The sequence below is a fragment of the Eleutherodactylus coqui genome, chromosome 2, assembly GCF_035609145.1.
Source record: "Eleutherodactylus coqui strain aEleCoq1 chromosome 2, aEleCoq1.hap1, whole genome shotgun sequence".
Classification (NCBI taxonomy): domain Eukaryota; kingdom Metazoa; phylum Chordata; class Amphibia; order Anura; family Eleutherodactylidae; genus Eleutherodactylus; species Eleutherodactylus coqui.
This window is the reverse complement of record NC_089838.1, coordinates 136,782,995-136,798,709: the sequence shown is the minus strand read 5'-3', so window position 1 is coordinate 136,798,709 and position 15,715 is coordinate 136,782,995. Positions and strand designations below refer to the sequence as shown.

At 40.8% G+C, this 15,715-nt stretch overlaps 1 protein-coding gene across 2 annotated transcripts in view; it reads left to right on the top strand.

Moving 5' to 3' along the window:
• The window catches only part of PTPRR (protein tyrosine phosphatase receptor type R), a 159,137-nt gene that overhangs the window by 95,209 nt on the left and 48,213 nt on the right, over positions 1-15,715 (top strand). For both annotated transcript variants that reach the window (XM_066591638.1, XM_066591639.1), the window contains one exon: positions 2,231-2,490. In XM_066591638.1, the coding sequence (XP_066447735.1) occupies positions 2,231-2,490 (260 nt within the window). The remainder of the gene's footprint in view (positions 1-2,230; positions 2,491-15,715) is intronic.

Genomic DNA, 15,715 nt, shown 5'->3' with positions numbered 1-15,715 from the left:
AGTATACTACTGTCAGACATCTCTGGTAGCAGCTTATCTCCTCTGAGAACAAAGGGATCAAGCACATTAAAATTGAACAACCCAATCCTTCTTTCCTCTAACATCTGCCATTGGGGGAAATTTGCTGCATCCTCAAAATATTAGATGGTTAGCCACTCCTGCTGACATAAATCTGATATGATAAGATTGCACAATAAAGCTACTTCATGTTAATCTAAGCAAGCATGATATCCAGATTAGGCTCTTTTCCCATCTGTGTTGGAGGCTCCATTTGGAGCCACTGGTGCGGATGCAGCAAAAAAATAAAGACAAAATAGTGCAGCATGGGAAAACGTCAGTAAGCATGGCAGCATCCTGATGGACCCCTTTATGGTCAATGGGGTCTGATAGGTATTGATTGTTGCCATCATAGAATGGATCCATCCTGGCTGGCATTCCATTTCCTGATCCCAATACAGAACTTAGATGCCTTCTTCTTTTGCTCAAAGGAGTAGCAGCAAAAATTGTACTATTTAGTACTAAGAACAGGACCAAAATATCTGTTTTGGTAGGGTCTGATTGTGTTCTAGATGCCAAACATACAGCTCCTACATCGAGTTATATTATGGCTTTCTAGTAGAGGCCTTAAAGGGTTTTGTCCCACTTCTAGCTGTTTTGCTGCAGGAAGCAGACATCTCAGTACATTGCACAGTGGCTGGGGTTGATACTGCAGGCTGAGTCCTATTGAAACGAATGGAACTAGACCTGCAGTACCAACCGAGGCCATTGTGCAATGTACTGAGTTGTCTTCTTCCTGCAGTAAAACAGCTAGAAATGGGACAACCCCTTTAACTATGTCAGTCAACCATATAATGTCTATGAGGGTCTGCCGACCTTTCCCTGACAACAGATGTCAGAGAGAGGAGAATCTGGCAGGTGAATTTCAACATGCCGGATCCTCCTGTTCTCAAGGGAGGGGGTCTGGCAGAGGCTTACTCTTTTCATGCTTATGTTATGAATTGTCCACATTCATAACATAAGCATGCTTAGCCATGTGTTTGGGTGGGTGGAAGGGATAGTCGGGAGGGATAGATGTCAGATGGCAGCTGTCTAGTATCTATGGCCATCTTTAAAGAGGATCAACAGCCCTTGAATTGCTCTTCAACTTTTGTGTTGAGACCATATTACACTTGAACAGAATTGAGCTGTGGTCAGCAGGCAGGCAACATTGTGTAATCATATGAGGAAGCACATGCCAAGCCTACAGAAATTGATTGCTACTCAGGTAAAGCCCCATTTACATGCAACAATTATCACTCAAAATTTGTTCAAACAATGGCATATGAGTGATAATCGTTGCATGTAAACGCTGCCATGACTTACTTTTCAGCTGAACGATGATTTTAAGGTGAGCCTAAAATCGATTATTCAGCCGGAAAGAAGATAACAAGGATCGAAACCCTGTGTTCTGCATGGGAGTCAGAAATTACATTGTATTCAGCCGACAGCCCATGCCAGAACAATGGAGCTGTGTGTAGAGCTCAGACCACATGCTGTGCTCTGCAAACAGCTCCAGGAGGCCCTTTTACACGCAAATGAAGATTATATTAGTGTCCATTAGCACTTTATGCAAAATGATCGCTAAAATTGACAATCTTTCAGTTGTTTGAAAGATTGTCTTTGCGTGTAAATGGGCCTTTAGAGTGAAATAATTAGATTCATTTAATTGGATTGGTAGTACTGAGATATAGGTTAGATGAAAATCTTACGAACCTGTCATGCAAAGAGTGGACAGAAGCTTTCTCCTACATGTATATTGTTCCCCTACATTATCAACGATCTCAACTAATCTAAATGTTGGCTATATTAATAAATACATACAATAACAACATGTAGTCGATAAGTAAATTATTTTTTATGGAGTAAATTGAAATGCAGTGATTTACCAGAATAATAGTTGAAGTACTTACTAAGCTGTAAACATGATGTATTTGCTTCTACCTTTGATCCCTTTTGCTCTGCATCAGCCTAATGAATGCATTCTATATAGCCAACGGTATCGCCATGTTTAATTTTTATAAACAGAAACAATAAATTAAACCTTACAATGAAGGAAACAAACCTCCCACAGAACAAATTATGGAGCTTTTTCTGAATGCGCGGCTTTGGTTGTTTTGTGTGTGTTTGCTCTGCTTTGTTTATACAGTAGGAGGAGAAAATTGTTGATACTCTTTAGTTTCTATCTCTGTAGGTACTCTACAGATTAAAAGAAAAGATCCAGTTTTCATTGAGTCAGGACAAAAAAACCCAAGAGATACACCTGTCGCCGCTCTCGGTTCAGCCTGCACAGTCTGAGGCAAAGTGCTCGAGCAGTATGGTTCATCCTGAACATATCCCCAAAGCTGTGAATGTTATTGTGGACCCTCAGTGCTCAAGCAACTTTGAGCTTAAACTTCCAGTTTCTGCAGGACCATCCCCATTTAAGATGAAACCTGTGGGCCTACAAGAAAGGTAAGTCTTCATAACTCCTACATCAATAGAAGCTTTAATGCATAAATATTTTCTTAATAAGTAATGTAGTTCCCAAAAGAAGTGGAATTAACTCTTTGCTTTCCCCTATTATATAATGTATAAAGCGTCCACCACAGATCTTCCTAAGTTCTTTTCTGATGTACTCACTAGTGACTGCCTAGGAGTCTGCTTCATTTATCATAACCTAACATAGAATATATAACTATATAGTGCTGACATAGTCTGGAATGCTGTACACAGATGATACTTATTCTCGCAGATTGCTGTCCCTAATGGTTAATGTCAATGTCCACATAGTAGTGTCTACGTTATAATGTCCACATGCTATAGTACTGGCCCTGTTACAATATTCAAACACTGTTTCTAGTGTCTTTGTTATAATGTTCACATAGTAGTTTCCTTGATATGATGTCCATGTAGTATTGTCCTTGTTATAATGTCCACACAGTATTGTCCCTGTTATAATGCCCATGTAATATGGTCCCTATTGTAATGTCCACATGCTATAGTATTGTCCATGTAATTATGTCCTCATGCTATACCGGTAGTAGTGTTTCTGTTATAGGTCCACACAGTCCCTGTTACGATGTCCACTTACAGTAGTAGTGTGCAAGTTACAATAAGCACATTCTAGGGTCTGCGTGTTACAATGGCCACATACTAGTGTCATGTTATAATGGCCAAGTAGTAGAATCCTTGTTATGACCAATGTTGTAAACATATATTAACTAGGTTATTTGAATAATGTAAACCAGAAAAGTTTAATGTTATATTCCTGGAAAAGTATATATCTATGCATATCTATCTATCTATCTATCTATCTATCTATCTATCTATCTATCTATCTGTCTCATATCTATCTATCTATCTTCTATCTATCTATCTATCTATCTTATATATATATCTATCTATCTTCTATCTATCTATCTTCTATCTATCTATCTATCTATCTATCTATCTATCTTCTATCTATCTATCTATCTATCTATCTATCTATCTATCTATCTATCTTCTATCTATCTATCTTATATATATATATATATCTATCTTCTATCTATCTATCTATCTTCTATCTATCTATCTTCTATCTATCTATCTATCTTCTATCTATCTCATATCTATCTATCTATCTATCTATCTATCTTCTATCTATCTATCTATCTCATATCTATCTATCTTCTATCTATCTATCTATCTTATATATATATCTATTATCTATCTATCTATCTATCTATCTATCTATCTATCTATCTATCTTCTATCTATCTATTTATCTATCTATCTATCTATCTATCTATCTATCTATCTATCTATCTCATATCTATCTATCTATCATCTATCTATCTATCTTATATCTATCTATCTATCTATCTATCTTATATCAATCTATCTATCTTCTATCTATCTATCTTCTATCTATCTATCTTCTATCTATCTATCTATCTATCTATCTATCTATCTATCTATCTTTGCTTTAACTTTTTTCTAATGACTTCTTTTGAAGACTTCTGCTGATGCAAGATATTACTCTAACTGACATATTTGCACTGCTGTAGGGAACGTCTATCTTGATGTTAAATGGGTTGTTTAAATATTTTGTGTTTCAATTCTTGAGTTTTTAAAAGAAATCTGCTTGCTGTCAGAGAATGGAAACATTCTTAGTGTATGTTACCATGGTGGATTTTTGCTCCAGGGCTGCTGCGGAATCTAAGTGGAATGCATGTAGATTCTAAATGAAATATGTGCCAAATCCCTCTTCTCCCCATCTTCGAAGGCCTCCTTCACATGGCATATGCGTTTTTGCACATGCCTCGGTGCAATGTATGTGCGCTATATACGAGGCTTTTTTGCACGACTAACGGCGCATTTTACTGTGCTTTTGTGCGTGCGCAGAGTATGTTTATTTGCGAGTGGCAGACGAACAAGCTCCGATTTAAATGGCTATTTAGCCTAATGAGTTCCAGTTGTTTTCTTATTTTCACAGAATTGTGCAGCATATTGCGCATCTTGTTGCACATTGCACACGCATTTGAGAACCTCACATTCATTGTGGACCTGGCTGTGCAAACTTGCAGAAAGATAAAGCCGGTACCTTTTTTTTGCATGCAAGAGAAATGTGCATGCAAAATTTAGGAATGAGAATGAACCTGTTGAAATCAGCGGGTTCTATTCTCTGCATATTGCGCGTGTAAACTTTATGTAAACAAAAACTTGTGAAAATACACAAAATCACAAAATATACGCGCAATACGCATATAATAGGACCCATTGATCTCAATGGTTTCTTTCACATGAATAATTATTTTGTGCAAAAAAATTGGACCTGCTCTATCTCTCCGCATGTTTACGCTGTAAAGTTGCCCATAGAAGTCTATAGGAGGAGCGCAAATGCGCAGAGAACAGAACTCATTGTTTTCAATGGGTTCATTCTCACTTTCGGGGGCACATTTCATGCAAGTGACATGGTCTATTTTATTGTGCATTTGCGCACCAAAGGCAAGATAGGAGCGCAAATGCACTCCTTATCCACACGCAATTGCGCAATAAACTGCACAGCCTTGTGGGAGAAATCGAAAACACCAGGGACTAATAGACTGCTCAGCCTTTAACATCACAGCGTGGATGTGTCCCGTGCTGATAAGAACTGTCTGCAACAGTGCAAAAATTCAGCAAAATGCACTGAAACGCGTACAATAGTGTGACCTTCACTGCGCAAAAAGTCAAATTATCTTGTGCATTTTTGTGCATACGCCCTTCTGAAGCTGCCCTAAGTGTCCCACTACTTTTAGGGCTTAAGCAGAAGAACGTGTTTGTACAGATTTTTTGCGTGCTTGAAACTCCCGTCCGTATAATGCAATGAATCAAAGCCATTGATTTCAATGGTTTCGTTCTCACGAGCGTGTTTCTTGCGCACATTTCCTACGTGCAAGAAAAGATGGGACCTGCCCTATCTTTCTGCGTGTTACGTTCAATAGTTTAGTTCTGATGGTCACATGTCTCTTGTAGGCACTTTCATTGGTAGGCAGGAGTCGGAATGGACACTCTGTCTGCATGTATGCAGTCGCATAAATAGCCAGCTGTTATGCACTGTGTGTTCTGATTCCTCTCATCATAGCCTGCATTAACTTTTTAGCAGTTTGTACTACGGTAGCAATTCTGTGGCGTTGGACCAGACAGGGTAGTTTTTGCTCCCCATGCACACTCATGACCCTGTTAGCTGTTCATGGGGCCTTGTGTAGTGCAGAGTGTTAAGTCAGCAGTATGCTAGTCCTAAGCTCTCGCTCACGACCTGAAGGTTGTAGGTTCACTCCCCGCTTGGTTCAGGTAGCTGGCTCAAGGTTGACTCAGCCTTCCGAGATCGGTCAAATGAGTATTCAGCTTGCTGGAGGGTAATAAATAAATAAAAATTACCTGAAAGTTCTGTGGAATAACATGGTGCTATACAATAACAAGTCCTAGTATTCTTTCCCTTTCATGGGTTGTTTTTCCTCGGACCACTTTTCGTTCGTATGAACCATTGTATACTGGGACCACCGTACAAGTTCTACCATTTTAGGGATGTCTGACCCAGTCGTCTAGGCTTGTCAGAGTCACTCAGATCCTTATGGTTGCCATTTTTTCTTGCTTCCAACACATCAGCTTCAAGAACTGACCATTTCCTTCCTGCCTGATATATCCCAATCCAGTTGGCAAGTGTTATTGTAAAAAAGTGTTATAGAATGTTATGGTTTGACGGTGTATACAGCCTGTAGCCAGCATAGAATCTATAATGTACACATTTGCTTCCTATTTTTACCTATTTTAGTAAGTACGGGTAGACCTGCTGCATGAATGGCATTTTAGACATACAGTAGATTTCTGATACAAAAGAGATACAATATAGTACAGTACAAAGATATCTGACACATGGACTTTATTCTAGTTATGCGGCTCCAAGCATTGACACACACCTTTTATAACATATAAATGATACACCTGTGTTACAATATAGTAACAGCAAAAGTGGAATATAACAACTAACACAATATTAAATGCAATTAAAAAAATAGCCAATGAACTATTTCCACTAAAATAATTTCAAATATAATTATGACATGTGCAAAACATCAATAATGCAAAATACCAGAACAAAAGAAGTGATAGCAGGTGCGTCATTCCCCGGTATACACACTCAAATGAAATAAAATAAAAATTCCAGTAAAATTATTTAAACATTGCTTCAGTTCTGAAGGCCAGAGGAGGTCCAACCCACCCGCTACTAGGTTGGTGTCTCTAATTAAGTGCGCAATATATATATATATTAGTAACAGTCCATACATATATATTGCCTACTTAATTAGAGACACCAACCTAGTGGCGGTGGGTTGGACCTCTTCTGGCCTTCAGAACCACAGCAATTCCTCAAGTCATAGATTCCACTGGTGTTGAAATCATTTTAGTGGAATTTTGGCTAATGCGGACCGGAAGCTTCTCATAGTTGTCGGACATTAGATGAGGGTACTGCCATGCTCGGAACAGCTGACAGGAAGAACTCATAGATTAATGCTGCTTGCGCAAAATTCTGACCTTCTCATCAGCACGGCGCAACAGAAATCTCGATTCATCTGACCAGGTGATGTTTATCCAATGGTCAATTATTATATTTTCATGTTGTTTTGCATACTAGAGTTTAGCCTTTCTGTTAGACAGCAATGGTACTGGAACTGGTTATCTGCTGTTATAGCTAGAGTTGAGCAAACGTACTCTTCCGAGCTTGATGCTCGTTCGAGTATTAGCATACTCAATGGTGCTTGCTACTCGAGCGAGCATCACGCCATGTTCGACCCCCGCCTCAGTTTTTGGGCCCCTCCCCACTGTGACATGTCAGTTTTTTGCCCCTCCCCGCAGCACACGTCAACAGCAAATTTTTGGGCTGGCTGGCTGGCTGGCAGCCAGAGAGAGAGGAGAGAACACACGAACCAAAAAAAAAGACGTGGGACTCGGCGGCCCACACACAGAAATGCTCAAGTCTCCCATTGTAGTCAATGGGGTTCGTTACTCGAGTAGAGCTCTTGGATTGTACGAGAAACTCGACTCGAATAACGAGGACCCGAGCATTTGGTGCTTGCTCATCTCTAGTTATCGCCCATCCGTGCCAAGTTGTACATTCGGACACACTGATTGGAGCACCAGTGTTGTATTCAGCCACAATTTGGTTTGACTTGCACTACCTGTTCATCAGAACAAATTTTGATATCATCCCATGACCCCTTTTCTTGATAAGTTGTTTATATCCACAGGATCCCTATTCGCTGCATGTTTTTCCAAGATCATACCATACTAACTGCAGTGCCCATGGGCCTCATGCACACGAAGTAAATTAGGCAGCGGATTCCGCGCTTGTCGACAGGCGCGGGCGATTCGCTGCTCAATATGCCCATTGATGTGTGCAGAGATTTCTCTCTCCACGTACACCAGCGGATTTTATTTGAGGCCGCTACATGCTGAAAATAAAATCGCAGCATGCTCTATTTTTAGAGCGGATACACAGGGACAGCTTCCATTGAAGTCAATGGAAGCCGTCCCTGCCACGGCCCTTCTGCAATGAGCATTGCAGAAGTGTCGCAGACACGTGTCCTCGCTTAGGCAATGGCTCGGGGAAATCTGTACTGCGCATGTGTGCCGGAGCGATGGCAGCACATCCACATTACAGAAGAAGAAATCATCTGACAGCAACTCAGGGTTGCCGGAAGCGGGCACAGGAGGATTCCATGCGGGATTTCCCACACCGAATCCGAGCGTGCCCGTGTGCATGAGGCCTTAAGGACAATACCAGTAACACTTTCCAAATATCAGTTCCGTTTCTTAGGAGTACAGACAACTCAATGTGGGACACAGCTCTCTCTTAGGAGTTAACATTCTACTACTAGTAATATGGTGTATTCGAAATACAGCTTGTGAACCCCACTAGAAGTGTCTCCATTACCTACGGCTTACCTAGTGCAAGAAATATCAGTTTGCAAAACAGTCCAATTTCCTCAGTTTCATGCTTTCTTCTGCCACAGGCTCATTGACTAACAGTTGGTGTCCCTACCGGTGTGCACACCTAGTGTTTGTGTGGAGATCAGCTTCACTTACAATTTGTTGCGCGAGTGCTACAGATTCTACCAACTCCAGAGATCCCACCGTGTTGTCTGGATGTCTCAAGCACTCTTCTCCGCTTCTGCTCTTAGAGCTTGAATCGGGTACAATCTCCTGTTCTCCAGGATTCTACTTCTCCGACCATGCAGCCAGCCACCTCTTTCCCTGTCTGGTGCCTTCTGCTTTCACAGCCTGACAGCCAGCAGCTCCTCTAACATTACTCTCAGTCCTTGGACACTGCTTGTGCAGCAAAAATGTAACCTTTTATGTCCAGAACTCAGCCAGTCAGCAAGTGTCCCCTGAGCATGTTTAGGTCCACTGTACCAAAATTTAGCACATTTGTTGATTTTAGCAGACTTTTTGGTCCATTTTTATAGTCCATTTCAATATCAACCTTTTAACCCTTTTAGGGAAGCCCCCTACAACAGCAGGACTCTTCATTAGTCAAGTCATGGTCTTCAGGATTATCCTTTCCTAATAGTCACAGTACTGCCTCTTCCTTCCTCTTAAAATCCTAGCATTAACTCCTTTCTCTAGTAGTCACAGCATGGCTTCTGCTTTCCACCAGTTTTCTGTTGCCACAGTAGGGCATTTCCTTCTTCACCCAGAAGTCACAGCAAGACTTCCTTTTCCAATACTCACCCCAATGCGTTCCCAGAATGCTTCCTCTTGTTGGGCAGCTCCGTGTGAGTAGCCTGTTCCTGGCTGTTGCATGAGCTTCCTGTTTCTACATCAATCATTACTAATAGAAATGAGTTATGAAGTGGCACAGCTGTTTTTATTATCTGAATAACAAGTTGTATGCTCCACTATCTAAAGCAAGCAGTGTGTGACTTGCTCTACTGAAAACAAAGATCTGGTACCGTGTTAGCCAGTAGAGCAAAATGTGATTGTTCCCAGCAAACTGTCAACCGTAGGTCCCCTCCACAATGGCACCATCCTGGCCATTATGGATGTGGAAGCCTTGTATTCCAACATCCCACACGAGAATGGACTGACTGCCTGCCAGGCGCACCTTGAGGCCAATGGGGTCGCCTCTGATGCAGTGTTACAACTTACAAGATTCATTCTCACACACAATTATTTCTCCTTTGGCAAAGAGATATTCCTGCAACTCACGGGGACTGCCATGGGCAGTAAAATGGCACTGCAATATGCCAACCTTTTTATGGCAAAACTGGAGAGTGACTTTCTGGCCTTCTGCCCCTGCAAACCATTGGCCTACTGCCTCTACATTGATGACATCATGATCATCTTGACCTACACCAAACAAGAATTAATGAAATTCCATGAAAGATTCAATGCATTCCACCCCACCATAAACCTGACATTAAGCTACTCGCATACAGAAATCAACTTTTTGGACACCACCATAAAGATTTTAAACAACTCAATACAGACATCCCTGTACCGAAAACCGATTGATCGGCCTACATACCTCAGATGGGACAGTTTCCATCCTAAACACATCAAAAAGTCCATTGTCTACAGCCAGGTCATCAGGTATAACCGGATCTGCTCCAACCCAACAGACAGAGAGGAACATTTGTACCATCTTAAAAGAACATTTATAAATCAGGGCTACCATCCCACCTCAATTGATGACCAAATTACCAGTGCCACCAGGAATCAACTACTCCAAAACAAGGAGAAGGAAAGAAACAATCGTGTGCCTCCAGTAGTGACCTACAATCCGCAACTAGAGGTACTAAGGAAACCCGCAAAGAAACTCCACCATACCCTGCACAAGGATGACCGTCTGAAAACCATATTCCCGGACCCTCCGCTTCTGTGTTACAGGCAACCTCCTAACTTGAGGAACTTTATAAACAGGAGTACATTACCCTCTGACACAAAAAGGAACTTATCCCTGTAATGTAAGGAGCTGTAAGACCTGCTCACGTATACTGACTGCGGACAGGATACGGATCCCCAACACACAGCAGGACTATAAGATCCGGGGGACATTCACATGTTCCACATCCAATGTTGTGTACCTGATCATGTGCAGTAAATGTCCTGTTGGGGGTCTTTATGTTGGAGAAACAGGACAGAAACTGAAAGCGAGGATGAGATCTCATCGCCACACGATTCAACACAGAAAAAGAGAATTGCCTGTCGCCGAGCACTTCTCTAACCGTGGACATGACATAGAAGACATGAGAGTTTTGATATTGAAGGGTGGTTTCAAGTCACAAAACCACAGAAGAATTTGGGAATATAAATTGATAACAATCTTTGACACGCTGAATACTGGGTTAAATTATTCCCCAGGATTTATGCGTGATTGGGAAGTGTGAGACATTTATTGCACAGATAAGACCCCCATCAACAGTAATTCAGGGACCATAAACTTTCACTCCCTTATCAGTGTTTAGCTAAAAATGTCAGTGTACCTCTTGTAGCAATTGTAGCCTGCCGACCTTCCCCCCCCCAACAGTAATTTATTTACCATAAAACTTTCACTCCACTATCAGTGCCTAGACAAAAAAAAGTTTGTTTGCTGTTGCAGAATTCCTTTTAAGTGCGAACCAATCACATCCATATCTGTGCCTTGTCATAAGTATGTATGTTATAAGTGTGTATAAATATCCATGCCTCTTCAGATCCAATCCATAAGCCTGAATAAGAACCCTGCGTTGGTTCGCAAGCTTACTATTATTACATCATGTATTTTTGTTAGCCATTAAAAGGTATCATATCTACAAGATTACGTGGTTTCTCTTGCTAGGAACAATCACAACTTGCTCTACTGGCGCCCTTCAAAACAGAGCTGCCCATAGACATGTACCCCATATGTCTAAAGCCCTATTTACACGCAAAGATGATCGCTCAAAATTTGTTCAAAAGATAGTTTGAATGAAAGTTTTGAGCGATCATTTTGCATAAGCTACTAATGGGCACTAATTTCCATTAGTAGTTTATTAACATCATTTGCATGTATTTAGAGAACAGAAGGTGACCTGTTCTCTAAATACATCTCCTTTGTTCTACCGTGGGCTGCATGCTAAATTCAATGTTATCAGCACTCTCCGCGGAGAACTCAGCATGCAGTCCCTGATGGATTATATGCTGACTTGAAGTCAGCAATGAACCAACAGTGGACGAAAAATGCATGATGGGCACACAGTTACACGCAACGGCTATCGCTCGAAAGCGATCATCTGGACTAACTTTGAGCGATAATCATTGTGTGTAAATGGGGATTAATCCAGATTAATCCAAAAATGTGGCTTCAGGTGATTTGTCACTCCGCGCACTGACAAAACAGATGAAATCTTTACTGAATGACAAGAATAAAATAAAATCCCATTTTCACAACCTCATTAGAAGATTTGTTCCACTGTTCACATTTTACAGAAAACAGATTTAGGCCGTGGCCATAGGCTAATCCATCACAAGTTTTTGTTAGAAAACCTGCTACAGAAATCAACATGCTGAAATTCAGTTTTCAGTTGTGGATTAGCCAACAGTTAAACACACACATTAGCCCTATTGTATTTTATGCAAACCATGGCAATAATAAAGATGCTGCATAATGTTGAACCAACCGAAGCAGTTGAGTTTAAGATGAGACTAACACAAGCTAGTAGGCAAACATAAATTGTCTGAAATGTTAGTGCCCCATTACCTTTATGCCCTTAATAAAGGCAAAATATGGAGGGCTTCATGCTACTGCAAAATTTACTTCCTAAGGGCATCATCAGATGGACATATTTGTGTGTGCACAATATGCAGAGAGTAGGACCCATTGACATCAATGGGTTCGTTGTTACTCTCCTTTTTTGCACATTCATTTCGTGCATGGAAAAACATAGGAAATGTTCTAGTCTTGTGTCCAAGGGCCCCATAGAAGTCTATGGAATGTGTGCAAGTGCGCACTCAATATACACATGTGCAATTCCACGAAAGAAAAATCTGGATCTCATTAAGCTAAATAGCCTTTTAAATCACAGGTTTGTGTCGCTCATGAACTTCAACAGGCCCTGCCCTGCCTGAGAAAAAGTACAGTAATATGTGCTGATACACGCTCAAATGTACCACGTTCATGGCGCAATGTATTGAGCTGAAGCATGCGCCCTTATGGTATGTCCACAAGTAGTGTTAAACACAGTATATTTTATGTAGCTTATTTGCCTGTGAAGAAACCATAGCATTTTACAGTACAAGCAATGTGGATTAGATGTGAAGAATTCTCATCTGCAGTGTAAGTTGAGCTGTTGTAAAATTTTTAAATCCACAATTTGTCAATTTGTCAGCACTGCTGCAGCCCCATTGAAAGCAGTGGGTTGCAGGCAACCCATGCAGCAATGATTTTCAGGGAAGGGTTTGAAATATAAGCCCTTCCTTGAAAATCAGCTCTAGCTGTAAAGAAAAGTAAAAAACAATTAAAATAATGCTCACCTAGAAGAGCTGTCCGGCTCTTCTCTCCAGCTTGGCAGTCATCTTCTGTCTTCTGGAGGCCGGGGATTGAAAAATCCCTGCCCTTAGAAAGTGCTGGTCTCATTGGCTGAGCGCTCAGCCAATCACAAGCAGTGCTCAGCCATTGAACGACAGCTGAGCGCTGTCTATGATTGGTCACAGCGCTCAGCCAATATATTACCAGGATTGACATTCATCTGAATGGCTGCTATGTGATACTACATTTCCCCTGCAGAAATGCCTGGCTAACCGAGGCCTCTCTGGTAAAATCAACTGTTTGCTAGGGTTGCTGGAAGTGAAAGCGTGTGCAGTAAACTAATGTTTTTCAAAAGGATTGTGTCACTTATTCAAAGAAGACTTGTCAGCATTCCTAACATATCCATCTTGGAAATAACTGAATTTAACATGAAATAGCTGAGGAATGGTAACATTCAGTTACAATACATTCATAGCTTTCTAGGAAGAATACCAGAGGAACGGCACAATGTAAAGTTCTAAGAGATGTTCCAAAATAGTTATTTTCTTGGGAATACAAATATTTACTAAAACCGAAATGCCAGGAGAGACAGACAGGTTTAAGGCTGTTTAAAACTAGTGGCTTTATGGTATATATGTTACCTATATGTTAAAAAAACTAATAAATTTGAATATTCCAGTTTGATAGACTCTTGTAATGCTGAAGAGTTGCTAAAACCACTAAAATATTGCCATTGTTGTGAGTATATGAGTATCTTGTTATTAACAACATGTCGTTTCAACAACAATAATTCATAAATGTGTCCTATTTATCACACACTTCAAAGAAATAATGAAAGCGCAGACTATTCCCTCTAGAGTTAGTGTTTTCTGTACATTTTCATATGGCCCAGTTTGGAAGTGCAGACTGTAGTCATCTGGGTTTTTAGATACTTTTGGGGTTTGTGGTTTCAAGTGTGAATATTCCTTTAGGATGTCATTAAAACTTTAGAGATCGTGGCCTTATGTTCTTCCTGTACTTGATAAACATACATGTTAACTCTTTATCAAATAGTTACGTTAAATGTAATTAAATTGTAGCACGGACTAGAAAAGTCACTGATTTCAGTGGTGAATAGGGGCACATCGGGCACAGAACCATTCAAACTAGTATGTTTTTTTATCCAACCCTGTGTTTGAGTTTCTATGTCTTAGAAATCTCTGATGAGCTAAAAAGGGATTAGTGTGTTTTCTAACAGGTACCTGTGGGTTCAGAAGTAAAACTAGAAAGAAGCTCCTGGGCTCCAGTGCAAAATCTGTAACTGTTCGCAGAACCTACCATGTGTTATGTACAATACTTATGTTTGTTGCATAGAGGCCTTCATAGTCCTCCAGTTAAGCCCCTGGGTGGGTGTCTCAGCCTTTAACTTTTAGTCAGTGTTATATTGCATGTCAGATTTGACATAAACTTTCTTAAAGTGACAGTGCTCTATATATCGCTTGCAACTCAAAATGTCGATTTTCTGCAACTGCCGTCTTTCGCCCACATATACCACTCCTCCACTTTGGCAGCAGTAAGGCGCATGACTTTTCTGGCTTCTCTTTCAACTCCTCTTGACTGTGCCAGAACCGTTTTATGCATCCTGCTTAGGCCAGCCTCACACGGGCGTAAGCGTGCATATTTGTGTGCGCAAAAAAACACGCAAGTATGCTCCCATTGATTTCAATGGGCAATTAAGTTTAATTAAACGTGCTATTTTTGTGCACAATGCACATAAAATTGAACATGCTGCATATTCTTTTACGTGAACTAAATGCCCGCGCTAAATATGCTCATGTGAAAAAACCCATTTAAATTAATGGGTACTGTTCACTGTGTATTACTCACATATTTCGCATGCGAAATAAGCAGCGCAAATACGTTCATGTGAATAGGCCCTTAGCCATAGGCCTCGGCCTTTGACACTCCGTGGGAGCAGCGACCTATTACAGATAGACATTACCTTACAGGTGTTGTCATGAAATATTGGTGGTTCAATCCCCGTGCCACACTAGCCATCAACTACCATTACATAAACATTGTACACGACATATCAAACACACTACGTCATATCCAAATAACACTACAATGACTTAAGGACTACCCCTCCAGGTCTGGCATTATATAATGGTCCCAAACAACAATTATGCTAGTGATACTTCTTTTCTTGCATCCCATAAGGTCCATGAATCCCCACCCTTGCCAGGAATTTTACGTAAAAGTGTCCCAGGGGAACGCATCCACTTGCAAACATCCCCAGCGACATGAACCAGTTCCTTCTGCACAGCATTGACCTTTTCAGACCTCAGAGGCTTGAGTATTCTCCCGCTGCACACATTTATAATAATGTTCTAATGTCGGAAAACATGTTGTTGGAAGCCTAATGCCGTTTATCATGATGTTTGTTTGAACACAATTAACGCTATGTAACGTGAAGCAGGAGTACAGTGTGTATGTTGCTTCCAGGCTGCTTATCGTGTACTTTGTCCTGTTACTTTAGTCGCTACTGATTGTGTTTTATGCACGCAGGAAATAGAAATAGCAATCAATGTGGTTCCCAAGGTGACAGGAAACCCTGCTGCATCCCCTGTGGATTGCACACGTCTGGCTCCACCCTTCTTCTACTCTTCCTTTTTGGCCATGCTTTAAACGAGTTCTTCTAACTGC